Here is an 18,494-nt window from a genome sequence, read left to right on the forward strand (position 1 = left end):
GAGCTGGCTAGATAGAATTTTGTGGGTTGAGTGTGTTTTTTACGTAGTAATAAATTGTGAGGCGGTTCTATTATTTACTTAATACCACTCGGTACTCGACGTAGCGATATGTGTATAATGTGCTGCATGCTGGTATGTTAACGTTCCTGTACAATTAATAATTTCCAGCTATCATTTTACAAATAGAGGAAAAAGATCTAAATATGCCACATTCCAAAATTCATATTTCCATTTGTATTATTGTGGATTCTTTTCTAAAAAATTATAATTATTTTCCCTAAATGAAAAGATATGGTACGCTTTATTATTATTTATCATCTATTTTGTTCATGAGAACTTAATGTGCCAAAGAGTAAAGAGTTTGGTGTGGGAAAAAAAAGAGGGCATGCATGAACCTGCGTGTGTTGTATATATGCTGTCCAGTGAAAAAGCGATAACGCATAAGATTTTCATCATCTTATTTTGGAAAATCATCTTATTATCGTATAAAGCAGAAAAGAAAAAGAAACACATGTGTAATATACTAATATATATGAAAAAACTTATTTACCAGTTTATCATTTTAAAATATCTTCACATTTTTTTTATGATCGGAGAAAGTTCCAGCCGGAAGTCCTTTACTGCTTGAACCAACGTGGTTTGGTTGTCGCATTTTTATTATATTTAAGATTATAACTGTTTGATGAGTGTTTTGATTTAAAATATACAGTTAGGAATGTCAAATGGACAAGTTGGGCGTGGCATTTTATTATATTTAAGATTAAAATTTAATTTTTATTGTAAAAGATGGAAGTATACTAAATTTCGTATATTTTATAGACTTAAACTTTATTAGTTTGTAATTTGAAGACGAGAAAATTTGATTTTGAAGTTTTTGTGATTTTGATGAAAAATATGACTTTCAGTTTCAGGAAAACATGATTTTGCGATTTTGACCGAAAAAATATAATTTTAACGGGAAATTACGATTTTGCGATTTTGGCGGAAAACACGATTTTATGGTTTTGATGGAAAAAAAAGTAATTTTTACGGGAAAATATGATTTTTTCAGTTTTGGCGAAAACTCGATTTTATGTTTTAGTAAGACAAAGTAAAATTATAATTTGTTTTCTTAATTTCTTAAATCTAGATATTTTAGCTATTTGTGCTGTCCAATGTCAAGATGGTCTTGTCCGGTTTTACCCATGAATCCAATTGGAATTGTCCATTTAAACCCATTTAACTTTGTATAATATAGGTGTGTCCATATTAACCTATAATAATTTGGACACAGCAGCCCTTTTGATATCCGTATATACAATACATATTTGTTGATAACGTGAAATATACACATTAGTCCAAAATATTATAATAATTCACTTTCAGAGATGGACTTGGATAGATCGGACGAGAATATATGCATAATACATCAATGTATAATATATGCTGATGAAACATTTCTCTCCAAATTTACCTGTGAAAATCTCTCGCCGTAAACATATTGTTATATGATATCCTAAAAAACATACGTAAAACGATAACATTACTTAGAGCACACGTTTATTGTAGGTCTTTTAGGTTGGATCTATTATCGTAATATAAGATACGATCTCTTAGTTTTTTAAGATATATAAGAGATATAAAAAACGTTATAATTATCGAAAGTTACTTTAAGATTTACATGCAAAGCGTAAAAGTATTCATATTATAAATCAGCTTAGTGCTAATCAGCTCATTAACGACAATATGCTTTTAGACATCATCAACACTACTAGGTCCTACCAATGATGTCATAATCACGGATAGCTGCTAACCACACCACTATAGTTTTATCTGCACTTACTCTATTGCGTAAATGATTATTGTACTTGAAAAAGACATGTCTAGATCAGATTCATTCAACAATCATATCTCTGATTGCACAAAATGCAAAGTAAAACCACTGTGATTAATACATATTTCTTCTACATAAAGATAAAAAAAAGTTTTTTTTTTGGTTCCTTACATTGAATCTAATAACAAAAGTAAAACTTATCTATCAACAATAAAAATAACAAACAACTTTTCAAGATTTCACAACATTTCACTCAAAAGCTGTACTGAAGAATCTACTCACCACATTCTCACACAGAATCTGCAGAACCTTAGCATTACTTGGCTTCACACATCTTGGCATCTTAAACTGTCCAGCAGATGAACCAAGGCCAAGAAAATGTTCCTGAATCTTCTTGAAAGTTCCTTTCTCGAGAACTCTCAGCTCCAAAGCTCCAATAGTCTTGCATTTTCTTGAACTCATGTAACCCGCATCGATGAACCCTTTGTCTAAACAGTTGCAGCAGTCTTGAAGAACATCTTCGTTTGTCTCACCTGAGATCTCCCAGAATATAACGTAATGTCCTGGCTCTGTAGAGAGATCTACATGGCTCGAGAAGTCTATGACTTCGATCTTTTCTTCTGAGAGTCTCTTTGCTGCTGATTCTACTGAAAGCTGAAGGTCTCTTTCAGTGTTCTTGTCGATGTTGATGGAGAGGATTAGGTTTCTCCTGCACACGAACTTGAGTTGTGGAGTCTTGTTGTAGAAACTCATGATCTTTACTACATCCCCAAGACGGTATCGATACAATCCTGCGCAATGTGGAACATATTTCACTTCAAATATATTATAGAAAAAATCTCTGAAAAATAACACTCCCTAACACTTTAAATCTTACAGTTTTCCGACTAACATTTTTAATAATTAAAGTAATATTTGTATCACAAAAAAAAACTTCCGATCTGACATACTATTCATCAAGTAAAAAAAGAAACTGACCAGTAATATTATAAAACCGATGATGTGTCAAGTTTTTTTAATTTAAAAAAATAATAATTACTTAACAAGGAGTTAAGCAGTAGGTAAACTCTTAGTACCTGCATAGTTTGTTAAGACAACCTCGTACTCTCGTCCGACCTTAACCTCAGTTAAACCAACCGGTTCCTGCTCTCCTTCCCCTGTTTCAGACACAAGTAAAAACTCAAAGTAACCAAGATTAGGAATCACAGCGAACGTAGCTTCCTCTGGAGACAATCTCGGCGTAACGTTAGCAGCAATCCACCCCTCCGAGCTACCGTAATCATGACTCACAAGAGGTAAATCACCAGCGTAATGCCTCAGCTTCTTCACATACGGCTCCATGGAGCCAGTCATGATCCCATAAACATACTTAGCGTTCGGGAACAGCGCAGGAATCAACCCGTACCAGTTGCTCAAACTCAAACACTTGTCGCGTATCGTCTCCGCTAGCTCAGGGTTAGGTGCCGTGAGGAGCTTCGACATTGCGGTGCGGACCGAAGGGACAGTGATACGACTACTCAAGACACCGTGTTTGATATCGGTAACGATCTCTTCCCAAACATGTTCAAAGGTCCTAAACGCGTGGACTAGACCGTGAGCGAAGGGGGCGAAGACGTACTGGACCTGGTCTCTGAAGAGGATCCCGGACAAGAGATGGCAGTACAGTGCTTGGTGAACATCAGGACTGAAGATGACTTCGTCGGGACTACAACAAAGAGACTGTATCGATCTCATCCCTGCTTTGAAGTTGGGGTTACGGTACACGTTAGTGGTTGCGGTTCCAATAGGTACACCTCCTGTTGATATGTATTGCTTGCTGCTGAAGATAAACTGCAATGCTCTCCCATTGTCATCAATAGGGAACTCTCTGTACAAAATATAAACAACAATTAGTAGTTTTTTTTTTTTTTTGCTAAATCAATAATTAGTAGTTGCAATTCAAGAAATAGCTAACCACTTTATTGAAGATTATTGCCTAGGCAGGCGCCTAACCGATATTATGGATATTTTGGACGTAGACCGATTTTTTTTTTTAAAAATGTTCTGTTCAGACGGTTTTTAGGACAGTTAGACCATGATTAACCCGAGTTTTTAGGATGGGGTTCTTAGCTTTGGTTAAGAACCGTTTCTTAGCTTTTAATTAGGAAAAGTAAAGAACCGTCTTTTAAATAAGAGATATAAGAGCCGGCTTTTAACCAAAAAGTGTAAAAAAAACAAAAAAAAACAAAAAAAAACAAAAAATGTCAAATCATGAGTTAAGAAGCGAGAATAAATTAATAACCGGTCTTCTTAGTAGTTGTTTTCACTGTCTTCATGTAAATGGATGGATACATAAAAAGGTGTGAGAATGTGGGGAACATGACCAGTATACCTGTTCCTGAAGGCAAAAGCAGTACGAAACAGCTGTAGTGTGTTCTCCATCAACTCATCAGTGAAAGGAACAAACTTTGGACGGCCTTGACTAGTTCCAGAGCTGTTCATTAACAAACAGAGAGACTTTTGAGTAACATAATCATCAAAAGAGATCATTTTTAGAAATGGGTTCTTGTAAGAACGAACCTTAAGGAGATGGCTGGAGCGGGATGGCCAGTGAGGATAGGTGACGTGTCACCATCGACCATTCTTTTGATGTAAGGCTCCAACTCAGAATCAGTGACTAACGGAACCAAAGCTTTGAAATCTCCTTCTGGGTCTGTCGTGTTGTCTCCGTTGATCCCGAAGTTTCGCAAGTAAATGGCGGATTTGTTCTTGTGGAGAATCTCTTTTAAGGTTTGTTTCTGGACTTGGTCAGCGTTTCTCGTCATTTCATCGAACTCGTCGATGACTCTGTTCATGTTGAAAGTCTCAGCCTTTTTCTCCAACATCCTAAAATAAAATAAAAAAAAGTGAGGAAATAATATGATCAGAGACAATCTATAACCAGATTCTAAAATTTAGCAAAAGGAGGTTAGGTTCTGACAGAGTTGCAGATAGCTAAGAGAAGAAAGAGAGAGATGATAAGTAATTAAGGAAGGAAGAAACTTTAAAGCTCTTTATGTATCTGATAATACATAAAGGGAAAGTTTTTTTTTATAAAAAAGCAGGAAATTAAAAGAACTTTTCAGCAGATTTTTTTTTTTCTTTTTTAAAGTGGAGAAACGGTTTTCCGGAACCTACGCGATACTCTTTGTGAGAAGAAGAAGGATGATGATCTTGAGAAAGATCAATACTTTAAGGACGAGGAATTAATAATCGAGGAACCCAGTAGTTTTCTAGAGTTTACAATCAGAACCCATGTCGGAATCTATTAGATTGGTAAGAGAATAGAACTTTGGAATCTATCTGAATAAAAGTAGAGAGAGAGAGAGAGAGAGAGAGAGAGAGAGAGAGAGAGAGAGAGAGAGAGAGAGAGAGAGAGAGAGAGAGGTCAACGAGTTGGAGCCGGAGAAACTGCTCTTTTCCCCCGATGAGAAGAAACGAATTACATGAGAGAGAGAGAGTACCTACCTGTTGTGAGCTCTGTAGCTTGGTGGAGTATAGAGATAGAGAGAGAAAGAAAGATTTAGGAGAGAGAGAGAAGATAAGTGATTGTAGAAAAGTCGGAGAATCTGTGGAATTTATAGAGCGGAAAAGAAGAAGAAGTTTGATAGTTTTGAAGTCGATGATGAATCAGTGAAAGACGTTAAGTTTTTTTTCTTCTTTTCCGAGTGTTGCCAACACTTTGCCGACGGTATTTAATTTTTTTTATTTATCTTCTTCGTTCCGACCAAAATTTTGTTTTATTTCGGTCCAATCCCATTAAAGTACATTCATATGTAACGCCAACTTTTTCTTTTTAACCGGGCTGGTTCTCTGGGACCTATTCTTCTTTACTTTATTTACTACTAGTCTACTACTATAATATAACTTCCTTGGGGACTCCGACTTTCATGTTACAAGACACCAAAAAATATTCGCATTTTGGTCAACATATTACATCGAGTGTTTAAATATCTCGACAGAACCATACGTTTTTCTGTTTTCTTCTGTGCTTCAAAGCACAATATATAATATCATACACATATACTACTCTTATCAGTTTAGGAATAGCTTATGTCAAGAGAACTATAGTATATTCTTGATTGTTGGTTTAATATTATATTATATGGTATCCACGGATATAAAACTTCCATTTGTTTACAAATTAATTAAAACAAAGCTGAAAAACAAGTTTAGTTTGGTTTACTCAGTTGTATAACATAGGTATCCAATTTTAAGTATATTAAAACTAGGAAATCACATTTTTGCATTATCAGTTCTTCCATACTTTCTACGAAGAAATCATGCTTTGACTAATATCTGTAAAAAAAAATCATTTCGAAGAAGTTTAAACATATAAGCAAACAAAAAAATCATCCTTCGTGGATGGTTCAGCTAGAATCTCCTTCATCCAATAGAGGCTCTTTTCTCATTGCTAAGAGTATGCTCAATCTGAGGAACAGGAACTCCTATGCGGCAGCAGGTTTCCTTTATGGCTATCTTCTCTTTCAACTCTGAGAAATCTTATGCCTCCGATGGGATTTTTTTTTCTCCGATGGTATGATTAGATTGTATATAATTTTAGAAACTAGCTGTTTTGTTGTAAATGGGGTCACTCTTTGTATGGGTTAGCTATCTTCATGGTAGTTCCTTTACGTCCTGTAATCTTTGCTCATCTGAGCTTTAATCTAATACAAATCAGATGTTCAAAAAAAAAAAGCAAACAAATATAAACATTGGTTATATTGTACATGCATGACAAATCAACAATAAATGTTTAGAGCTAAAATCAGAAGTTGATGCGTTGGTTATAATACATTGGAGTAGTATACATCCATGACAAATCAACAATAAAATGTTTATACATGCATGACAAATCAACAATAAATGTTGATACATTGGTTATACTATACATGCGTGATGACACAGCTGGTGTATTTCTGAACAAAAATATTTTTATGATTTAATTACATTTTGGTTCTGGTTCCACAACAAAATAAATCATACTAGTTGGAAAATACGTATGAACATGATTAGGTGGAAATTAAAATAACAGATGTCAATGAAGTTACGAGGTAAAATGATTCCACACGTCAGAAAAATATAAGTTACAACGACATCTAATTAGATTAAAATCTTGAATAAAAATCGAATATTTTCGTGGACTTTTAATTTGATTGTTTTGGAGGGATTATAATAATTATAGACCAGAAGCAAATGTCCCTCTGGAACGCATTTAGCAAGACTAAAGTGCGCTCCCTTAACTTATTACATGTCGCGAGTGCCGTCCAGTTATTTCGCCTCGTCTCCTATTAATTTTTGTGGGTCACGTTCTTTACATTTTCCTTAGTTTCGCCCCAAATGTTTGTTGAAATTACGAGAAATGCCAGATTTTAAGTGGGCCTCAAGGCCATCCGCATTAGGGTTTTAAATCCAGGTTCACAAGCTTTCCAAAACAAAAAAGGTGAACTCACGGTCTTCGAGACGGGTTCACAACTATTTCGCGGGCCGCCACGACGCGTGGAGCCCGTGATTGGTTGGGCTTTTTATTTTTATTTTTATTTTTATTTTTATTTTTTAAGAAATCAAACGAAAAAAAGAAAATAATAATAAAAAATTAAATTGGTGAAACTCTTCCTAAGTTTCATTAATGAAGATGCTCTAATAAGCTTTTCCTAAAAAGAACCAAAAATTAGCCAGATCCATTAGCATACCACAAATATTACCAGACAAATATTACCAGAGACCCACTGACGCATTAAAAATTTAAGTGTTCTTTTTCTTACCGCTGCTTACATTTTTTTTTTTTTTGAACTTAGCTTTACCGCTGCTTACATTATTGGCTTAAAGATATTGTATTTGTTTAAGGTGCGAGTCTTATGACTATGATTCACCTTCACTTAAGTTCGATTATAACATTGTAAATTTTTACAATATTGATATACTATGTTTATAGTATTTCTGAGTTTGAGTTGTTCGAATAAGTGAGCGCACTCCATACTCGCTTTTAATACATTAGATACAAAGTGATTATGATAAGACGAATGAGTAAAGGACACACAGTTCTTCAATAAAGAGGCTAACATGCAAAGTGATCATGATAAGATGAATGAGTAAACGACACACAGTTCTTCAATAAGCATTGATATATATTCTAATAACCATACATATTGATGTCTCTATGCATTTGTCATTAGCTAATCGAATATTTTTGACCATAGTGGTCCCAGGAGGCATGGATATATTATGTTGCCTCGCTTTACTTACAGATATTATTATATGTTTGTTTACCTTCACAATTATCCAATGGAAGCACACATTAGATTTCGGATATAGATCCAGCAATATAATTATAACTTATTATTTACAATTAGATGCTACAACCAAGTGACCAACGAAACTAGTTCCTAATTATCTATGAAAACGAGTTGAATATACAGTACCATTATTTTGGTTTGTACTAGTATAATTGTGTAACTACTGATCAACTTTTAACAGCATAATACTATTTAGAATAACCAAATTTTATAAATAACCATTTGGTGATACAAATATCTTCAAAATGATTGCTCGCATATACAATTTAGAAAATTTAAACAGACATCAATAACATTGAAGAAAAAAACACACTACAAAAGTCAAATTACACGTATACGATCATTACAAAAATGGTCGTACTAGCTCAATAACGCAATCAAATAACTGAGAAAAAGGTGAGACGTACGTTTGTAAGCAAAAGTTTCATGAATTAAACGATAAAGTACATTTAACAAAGATAAGAAGCTCATGAAGTTCACGTACGTATCAAATGATTGATCACTCACTATATTTGACAATTGACATTTTTATCAGTTTCCTCTTTAGTCTATAAAATCAATCGATCATATTCTAGTTGTTACGAACGTTATTGCTCCGTTATCTAAAATTGATGACTCATATTAAACATCTCCGAAATTTAAAAATATAGATTTTAAAAATATAATTCTAATCATAAGTTGATAAACTATATACTTTATTTCACATTGATTTATATGACTCATGCATACAAAATATTTTCTAGAAAATTAAACAAATTGGATGTCATAATAATGGAGATCCTTTTTTATTTAAAGAGTTGTTTGGAGGTAAAGTAAGTTTTTTAGTAACTTGAGGTTAAGTTCAAAAAAAAAAAAAAAAATGGAGACCCTGTCATGACATGACTCACGACTCCATTGCTCATAGTCACTACTCATCACTTAAGTGACAATTGACAAACCCTAACTTCTTTCTTGTACACTCACTAAAAATGGCTTTTGCGAAAACGACCCCTCATTTAGTACGCAATTCCGTTTCCGGCCACTTTTGTTTGTTAATCATCGCTTATCATCACCTTTTGTTTGTTTTAAAGCAATCTTCTCCATGTCGATGAAAGACCCATATCGTGTGAACACCTTTTACATTCGACGGCTAGCCGAAATTTATAAAGATTTAAAATCATAATTATATGTAGCTGTATCATGTATTTTAATGTTCATGATAGTGTGGAATATTCGACCGACCGTATTAAACTACTTATGAAAGTTTTAATACTAAAGAGTATGTAGGCTGGCGAGTTTTGGTTTTATTTCCGAATTTACCTCACGACTTGTGTGATGTGTCGACCAAGGTCAGTGCCGAACTGCCGATCCGACAATCTCATGTGAGTTCAATTATTTATTAATTCAAGTTTAACATAACTAATGGTCTCAAGTTGTGAGAAAAAAAGTTAAAAAGATTGTGGGTTAGGTTATGGACGTAAAGTTATTAATTAACAATGATTGATTAAGGGAGATTAGGTAGGTGTTACTGGCTGTTAATCATGGTTCCATGTTATTTTTAGGTCACCTACCGACCATGGAGAAGATTACACACGTAGTCGTCTTGTGTTTGGGCCTATTGTTCGTATCGGAGGTTTATTTGACTGGGTTTTTGGTGCCAGTATATTGCATAACTGGATGGTAGGATGTTTTTTCAATAATGAACCTAAAGGAGTTATTGGTAACTTAATTTGTATTTTAATAGAAAAATGTAAGGTTAAATTTATTATAAGTCATATATTTTTAGTTAAGGTTATGTCATATGCTTTTAGGATTTATTTCATATCACTGATTGAATTTTTTATTATACTAATATAGTATTGAAATAAAGAGTCTCTTACATTATTTCGTAAACACAAATTTTTCAGTATATTATATTTTTAGATTTTTTAGTTTTTATAAGTAAACAAAAAATGAATTTTCCAAAATATATGAAAAACCATAGTAAGAAATAAAAATTTCTTAAATGTCTTGAATATATATTGGTGTGTACATTTTTGTTGGGTTCTTCAAATTCTCACTTGTGATGTGTGACCTATTTTCCATGTTAGGTTAAAAAGAAAACTGCATCTTAGCTGTAGTGATACAAATAATATATGTTCTTTACAAAGTAAATACTTGAAAATATTACATTGATGGGAAAACTCTCTTCATCTTTTCCATCTTCTCATAATGCTCAATACCAAAATTTTGATTGCAATTAAAAAAATATGATGATTGCTTTCAGCTTCTAGGGCAATCACGTACAAGATCACCGGTCATGATGACCCTTCACATTCTCCTGGACCTGTGCATCATGGACATAAACAATGGTAATGTTAAACATTAACAAAAGGAGCTGTGCAATAATTTAAAGAAAGTTATATTCACCTGAATTCCTTAGCCATGGGTTGAAGCACATGTGTCCTTTTCTCCATGAGCTTTGATTCCTTCATAAACCTCTTGTTTGCACGTGCTCTGGAATCACGAATCTCATGCGCAACATGATCTCTTCTCTCTTTCTCCAAATTCTTATCATCTTCGTCGTCCTTCGTACAAAGCTGAGAGAGAAGCACCACCATGAGATTTACATCCACCAAAGAAGCAGCTGCTTCATCTTCTCTTCTCTCCTCCTCCTGATCGTGTTTAGCTTCACGAGATGAATCCATAACCCGAAAAGAAGTCAAACAAAAAGAATACAGTTATTTTGGAACTTTTCGTCCCAAGGATTAGCCGTCTTTAGGACAAAAGACCTCTCTCTTTTTGTGGCTTATTATAGTAAGTATCTAACTTAATGATATATGGCTATACAACTACATGAATCAATTTGCAGTTTTATTGTGTGGCTATTGTATTTTTCCCCCTTGGAGATTTGATGGAAGAGAAGTAAAGCTTCTAAAATTTGTTAGTCAACAGACCCGTGAGCAACTAGCGATTAGAACCGAATGTTTTTTTTACAGAGCTGATCATGAGCCAAAAAGTTCATAAAGTACTACTTTTAGATGCCAAAACTTATATAAAATTTTGAGAATAGAAAAACTTTATAATTTAGCACCAAAGCCTTATAGTATTATCATTGTAAGTATAATTAATGTTCATTATCATGCAGTCAACTACATAACGCCGTACAGGCTTTCTCAACATACATGTAAGTTTTAAATGTGTGATGATATAAAAGGTTGAATTGTCTGCCGAATGAAAACTGGTTTATTGCAAAACCAACCGATTAATTACCAAAATAAATGATTTGTTTTACTAGGAAGAATATGAAGTGTATTCTAGTGTTTCTTCTTTTTCGTTGTTTGTTGATGTTTAAATTTTTTTACCAACCTTAATTCATATCGATTCCAACATGTGTTGGATAAAACTAAAATACAACTTCCAAATATAATTACCCTAGCTAGAGATCAATGTCACATCCATTATCCACACCACTCGTTTTTTATCATCTGGTACATTTATATTGAATTCAACCAAAGATTACACAGAGCCGATAAAAGTTTGTAAGCTTTCCCGAATCATAAGCCAACGAGGTAAAAATAAGCTCTCGGAAACAAAGTTTGAAACATCCATAAAACATTAAACTGAAAGAAGGGAACAAAGCAACCTAGAGAAGTATAATAATCTGCAGGAAAAGAGGAGCTGAGCAGAGCTAGAGCTGGAAGAAGATATGAGCGAGAAAATGATTTGTCTTAAATTATTGGAGTTAGACAATGATGTCTAAGAACGGTTCCCTCTAAAACCAAGATGATGAGGACATCAAATCAGAATCAACCCTGGAGGAAGAAATCAAGAGAAAGTCAGTGGAACTGAAGCAAGCTAAAGAAGCCAACCAGGACATAGGTGCACTCAAAACGCCATATCTTGCAAACCAGGAGTAATTTATTCTTGAAACTTGTTTTTTTGGATTCTGCACTCAACAAGAGCACGCGGCGAATTGGTTTCATATCAAAAAGATTAATGGTTTAGAAGATATGCAGGTTTCAAGTCGAAGGTGTCCCAACTTTCCTTATTTGGAAGATCAGTGGTTTAATAAGTTGCAAACAAAACATTAGAGACCAGAATATTTATCTATGCAATCAGGAGACACATAAAAGGGTCCAGAAGAGTCAGGCACTTTCTTAACATGCACCAGAAAGCACCAGATTACATGGAATCAAAGGAGACAATACTTGCCATTTTTGGATGCTTTCACATTTGGAGGAATAAAGCACCAACGACCAACCTATCAAAGCTACAACGTTTTGGAGATATAATTAACTCATCAGGAAGCCTACAGATGCACCAGCACCCACCAGAATACTCAGAATCAACCAAGACCAGAATTGCCATTTTGGGAGTCAAAAGCCATCAATTCCCAACAGCTCTTTTCTCACCACGCTTGGAATGATTTCGACCATTATTTCAGCAATCAGAATATTCCTAAGAAGCTTTCCTACAGTCTAAAACCGTCCAGATACAAAGCCATCATTCCAGCCCTTGAATCAAGCCATTCGAAACCCCAAAATCCTTAAAAAGCTAGTTTTCTTTATGTTTGATTTTCTTTCCATTTTCCTAGACTTAGATTAATGTCTCTGAGCATATATATATAAGCTCCCTTAGGTAATCTTCACTTTTCAATCAACCAAGTTTATAAGAAAATATTTTTTTTTATCCAAAGTTTGTCTTTGCATAAAATATATCTTTAGGATTCAAAGAGTGATTCTTTGTAATTCTACTGATTTTTATTTTATTTGTGTGATTCAAATATACTTAGTACACTGATTGAGAGAGTCAATCAAACCCACGGATTGAGAGAGTCAATCATTATCTATCCATATTCCATCCATCACCATTGGTAAATTGGTTATACGAATATTTGCTTGTCTTCCATCAACCATCCTACCATGGTCCATTATGTGCATGTATCACAAGAACACACCACCACAAAAAAAGCTGCTTCTTCAACAAGAAGCCACAAGAGAACAAATCTCCAACTCGAGCAGCTATTGAGTGAGAAGAAAACCAACGTGAGTATCAGAACTCCCGAAAATAAACATTGTTCTCTGACGTTATAAAAAACATTAGCAAAAAAAAGAAGAAAAAAAAAGTTATAAAACTAATGGGCTTTGATAACTTGTTGGACCTTCAAATAAAACAACTGGCAATAACTTTCGTTATCGAGAGAGATCCGAGAAACCTCCTAGGCAAGGAAGATTATCATGACGATGATATCGGATCTCCCCAAGGATTTGGAATCGGAGATACTTTCTAGGGTTCCGGCAAAGTCTCTATGGGAACTGAAAACGACATGCAAACGATGGTACGCTTTGTTCAGGGATCGAATCGCCGGCGGAGATCTCCTCCTCCAAAATAACAACAACGGATCTATCGAGTTGACAGGTAAACTCACAAGTCTAAAGTGTTCAAAAGATTTGAACATCTCTGAGATATTTCAGTGCGACGGTTTAATGTTATGCTCAGTGAAGAGTGAACTTGTGGTTTGGAACCCATGTACTGGTCAAACTAGGAGCATCAAACCCAGGACTTGTTACTGTTATGACGATGCATATGCTTTAGGATACACCACTTCTTCTAGTGGTGGTCATCGTAGCTACAGAATCCTGAGGCGTTATTATAGTCAAAACGACAAGAAAGTAGTGTTGGGTGAAATCTATGATCTTAGCTCTGATTCTTGGAGGGTTCTTGATGATTACTTTCCTCCTCTTGGCTACTCCGTGAATCGCAACGGCGTGTGTTTGAAAGGAGACGCTTACTTTGTTGCTCCTCGAGATAAAGTAAATGATGCTTTCTTGATCACAAAGTTCGATTTCACTACCGAGACGCTCGTGCGTCTCCCTCTTCCGTTTAAGAATCTTCATCCTTGGGATAAAGCGTTTCTTTCGGTCGTTAGAGATGAAAAAATCGCCTTGTTACACGTTTTTGAAACGGAAGGGTCGATGAGGATATTGGTGACCAATAAGATTGACGATGATGAAGCCAAAGACCTGTCGTGGAGGAGCGACGTGGCCCTGGGAATCGATTGTTATAAACATAACTTGTATTTCGAAAGCTTCTTGTTCGACGAAGAGAATAAAGTGGCGGTACTGTCTTGTGCAGCACACTTGCGTCGTAAATTTTTGACCAGAATCTACGTTGCTGACGAGTATATATATGTATAAACAAGTTTATGAAGCTAAGACATCTACTTTCGATTGGCCACGTATCATCACTTATGCTCCGAGTTTGGTTCACATTCAGAAAAGTACACCTAAGAAGAGGCAAAAGAGACAGAGGTTAGCTAGCCCTTAAATGAATTACTCTCTTTCTTTTTGTTTTTTCTTCTCGTCTTGGTGATGGATGTTCTTCTGGTTTGTTTCGGTTTAGGCGACGCTTGATTATGATTTTCTTGTTTTGCTTTTGTGTATTTGGATCATGTATTCAAATACAATGTTCAGCTTGTACCCAACCGCTTCAAATGTTTTATCTTGGAGAGAATGTCATTACTTAAGCAGAATCTTATTCATGGACTGAGAGTGAACAATCGCAATACCAAACTAGATTCTGTTCAGTAACGTAACCTGTCCTAAAGGCGTTTGATTCGATTCGAAACCGGGATGTTACTTTATTTACCAGTTATTTATACTTCCTAGAATCCAAAATCCAAATAAACCGAAAAGAGCCAACGTGTAAACCAAACGTACGGTATGTGGTGAATATTAGTTTTACTTAAACCAAGTAAGCATTCCATAATGGTCGACTGAGAGAACTTAAGTCAATTACAACCAAAACTTTTCGAACATATCGTTCTCTTCACCTTCTCTCTTCTTTTTTTGCTAGATTAGAACACCCTAGATAGACAAATAACGAATCGACCTATTGATTGTCTAAAGTCTAAACTGCCCAGCCCATAAACTATATTAGCCTTGGAGTATTTATTTAAATTTATTCGGCAGTAGTATATCGTGGCCTGTTAATCTCCACACCTTTCACGTGAGACCCCTCTCTCGAAATGGAGAATAGACTAAGCGACGTTGACGTGTTTTAATCTCCTCTTCTTAAACAAATATATCCCCCCCCCCCATGCAAACCCTTAAGATTAAGAGACCCTTATCACATTATTTACCAATCTACCCCTACGGCCAGCCCTAATGCTTCCTAAAGAGGAAAGCCCAGAGTGGCAAGTACCGTAAATAACATCAAAAACCAGCACCGTCTCTTTACCTTAAAGCATGATTAATGTGGAGTTCTTAGGGTGGGTTCTTAGCGAAATATAAGAACTTGTCTCTTAACTTTTAACTAAAAAACTAAGAACCGACTCTTAAATAAGATATTTAAAAGCTGGTTCTTAGTTTTTTTAGTTAAAAGTTAAGAGACGGGTTCTTATATTCTGCTAAGAACTCCATCTTAAGAACTTTTCATTAATCATGCTCTTATGTCACTAATCACACGTAATCCAGTGTGGTATTAGTCTCTTTAATCACTTTGTTTAGAGAAGCACGGAGTGAAATAATTGGGCAGCCAGACGGAGAAAAAAATCTTTATATTTTCTCTCATAAAGGGTATTATAAAAAATAAAATAAAATAATGTTAGGAAAATCCTCCGCTAACAAAAAAGAAAAAACATCTTATTATATAAAGTTTGGTTCTTCAAAGTTAACCACATATCATACAAACCTCTTCAGCAATGGAACTTGCCATTAGCATATCTTTTGGGAGCATAAGAAGATCGCTAAGCTCATTTAACAATACAAAGGCTTCACTTTCCGCATTTATCATCATCATCTTTGCTGTTCATACATTTCAGTGAGGCATCTAGACCAATTACCAATCTGCAACATAGAAATGCTATTGGATTAGTCAGCGTATTTTTTCAACTCTCTAACGGTTATGACCAAACTGAACCTTTTTTTTTTGCTACCGCGTTTTTAAGTTGTGCTCCTGATTCAAAGGTTTTGGAGACGACCTTTCTTCTCTGAATCACCATTCTCACTTCCATTTTGATTCAGAGGTCTCTCTGATGCGAGACTTACCAAACGCTTGTGAAACAATCTCCCTTAGAGATATGATGTTTGGTAACCAGAAGGTCAACCTAGCAAGAAAAAAAAGTGTTTAGAAAGAATCAAGATCCTGAAAATGTTCAACTCACATGTTAAGTTTTAATATAAAGCCCATAGCAAGAGACCCAGTATTATAAATCTAAATAAATAAAATTTGGCCCCATTTTTATCTAGATATACACAGTAATTGGTCGGGCCTATCACAGATTTTGGTTTATTTTTAGCGGATCTCGGCCTCTCAAAACCCTCCAAGGGTTTCTCCAAGGGTTACTCCAAAGGTTTCGCTAGAGGTAACTCGCAAGATTTCGCCAGAAGAAACTGTGGCGGCTAAGGCTAAACAAAACAGAAAAGCAAAAAAAAATCATTTCAGATAATTATTTGATATCAAATAGTAAAACATTAGGCCAAGGCAAAGAAAACTAAAATAAGGTATTTAGTTTTTTTTGCCCAATTTTTTTACGATTTGAAATTCGTCAAATAATTATCTAAAAAGGATTTTTTTTTTTTTTTGTTTAGCCGCGCTCTCCAACACCGCTCGCTCCAAAGCCAAAACCAAAACCAAAACCACTCAAGGTATTTGGTTATCTTTGCCCAATGTTATACTGATTTGAAATACATTATCTGAAAAGTGTTTTGTTTACGGTTCTTCTACAACAACCCATTGGTGCTCTTTGGCATTGTTGATCTTATGCGAAAGAGAGTAATGTCTTTGTTTATTTTGTTTCAAAGACCAAAGCAAAAACCATTTGAAATATAATTGTAATCTTATTTAGTGACCTCTATCTACCAGCAGCCTCTAATCACTAACTTCCAACAAAATCATTAGTTTATTTTTGACTTAGAAAGCTACAGGGTTGATAACCGAGAACCTTAGAATATACAGTAATGTGGTTATATTATCAATAGTATCTACTATTCATCGTATACACATATTATACTGTACGATGAACATGCCAAATGCATAAAGCCATAATCAATAAAGTATATAGCATTAAATTTGTTTTGTATCCTTTTGTTCAATTATATGCATTCAAATTGTATAGATTGGTGACTTTTTTAACACATGGTGAATTGATCAACAAGAACAAAAAGCAATGCGTCGCTGTTAATCGTGTGAAAGGGAGAGGCACATTAGTATAGATTCTCTAATCCACACCTGCATGGTTAGATTTGATCCATAGATTCTTGAATTTACTTTTAGGGTACTATAGTCTTGATCTTTGACCCACCTTATAAAAACATATTTAGCTTTTCGCTAAAAAGAAGCATAAGTAGTTACATAATTAACATCATACATACAATGTCTAATATATTTTAATTAATAGAATAACTAGAATGTAAAACTATGACACTGAAGTGATCAAATTGGCTGTGTGAATAAGACGTGTGTTCGGGAAGTTTTTATTGGCTTCGCCGTGGGGTGTTGGTGCATATGAAGCGCGTAGAGAACCTACTCAAGGTCCAATGGCAAGTCTTAGTTGGGATTGAAGGGTGTTTACAGCGACGGTTAAGGATTCAAACCTCTCTCTTTCCAGTTTATGTTTTGGTGATGTTTGTGTGCTTCCAGGTTATCTCGCTGCTCTTCTTATCTTGAGGTTATTGTTGATGAGTTCTCGCTAGGTAACCTCATCTTTGGGTACAAGGTTAAAGCCTCCTCTCCTGTTAGGCATGGGTTCGCGGGTCAACCCGCCCCGCACGACCCGCCAACCCGCGGATCGTTTCTTTTTTTTAGTTAAAATTTCGACCCGCTCAACCCGTAAAGAAATAAACTAATACCTGCACCCGCCCCACTTTATTTTGCGGGTAACCCGCGGGTTATATTTTTAATTAAAAAATAATTATTTAATTAGTTTTTCTATAAAATAATATATTTATAAGTAATTTTTTATATTATTTTTTTAAAATTTAATTATTTTTTTAAAAAATTAATTATTTTTCTAAAAAAAATCGAATTTTTCAAAAAAAAAGTTTATGGAGCTACGATATCTATTTTCGATTGCCCACGTATCATCACTTAGCTTGGTTCACATTCAGAAAAGTACACCTATGAAGAGGCAAAAGAAACAGAGGTTGTGTTATAGCCCTTAAAATGAATTACTCTTTCTTTTTGTTTTTTTCTTCTGGTTTGTTTCGGTTTAGGCGACGCTTGATTATGATTTCGCTTGTTTTGCTTTTGTGTATTGGATTATTTATTCAAATACAATGGTCAGCTTCTACCCAATTCCGCTTCAAATGTTTTATCTTGGAGAGAATGTCATTACGTAAGCAGAATCTTATTCATGGACTGAGAGTGAACAATCGCAATACCAAACTAGATTCTGTTGAGTAACG

At 34.8% G+C, this 18,494-nt stretch overlaps 3 protein-coding genes across 5 annotated transcripts; 1 reads left to right on the forward strand and 2 right to left on the reverse strand.

Moving 5' to 3' along the window:
• Positions 1-1,906: 1,906 nt before the first annotated feature.
• LOC106415372 (jasmonoyl--L-amino acid synthetase JAR1) lies at positions 1,907-5,553 on the reverse strand. 3 transcript variants are annotated; one of them, XM_013856052.3, is made up of 5 exons: positions 5,300-5,553; positions 4,373-4,678; positions 4,185-4,286; positions 2,890-3,680; positions 1,907-2,604 (listed from the first exon to the last, which is right to left on the reverse strand). In XM_013856052.3, exons 2-5 carry the CDS (start codon positions 4,675-4,677, stop codon positions 2,063-2,065), a joined length of 1,740 nt encoding a protein of 579 aa, XP_013711506.1. In that variant the 5' UTR covers position 4,678; positions 5,300-5,553; the 3' UTR covers positions 1,907-2,062. The 3 variants fall into 3 exon arrangements, with proteins under 3 accessions (XP_013711506.1, XP_013711507.1, XP_048610357.1); XM_013856053.3 differs by having other exon boundaries at positions 5,296-5,503; XM_048754400.1 differs by lacking the exon at positions 5,300-5,553 and adding an exon at positions 4,773-4,810.
• Positions 5,554-9,351: 3,798 nt separating this feature from the next.
• Positions 9,352-11,103, reverse strand: BNAC04G01160D. The gene is made up of 2 exons (XM_013853406.3): positions 10,516-11,103; positions 9,352-10,432 (listed from the first exon to the last, which is right to left on the reverse strand). Exons 1-2 carry the CDS (start codon positions 10,791-10,793, stop codon positions 10,417-10,419), a joined length of 294 nt encoding a protein of 97 aa, XP_013708860.2. The 5' UTR covers positions 10,794-11,103; the 3' UTR covers positions 9,352-10,416.
• A 952-nt stretch (positions 11,104-12,055) lies between these two features.
• Positions 12,056-17,097, forward strand: LOC106412496 (putative F-box/kelch-repeat protein At3g17540). Its single transcript, XM_048754401.1, has one exon. The coding sequence runs from the start codon at positions 13,326-13,328 to the stop codon at positions 14,283-14,285; it is 960 nt and encodes a 319-aa protein (XP_048610358.1). The 5' UTR covers positions 12,056-13,325; the 3' UTR covers positions 14,286-17,097.
• The last annotated feature ends 1,397 nt before the right edge of the window (positions 17,098-18,494 follow it).

The sequence above is a fragment of the Brassica napus genome, chromosome C4, assembly GCF_020379485.1.
Source record: "Brassica napus cultivar Da-Ae chromosome C4, Da-Ae, whole genome shotgun sequence".
Classification (NCBI taxonomy): Eukaryota; Viridiplantae; Streptophyta; class Magnoliopsida; order Brassicales; family Brassicaceae; genus Brassica; species Brassica napus.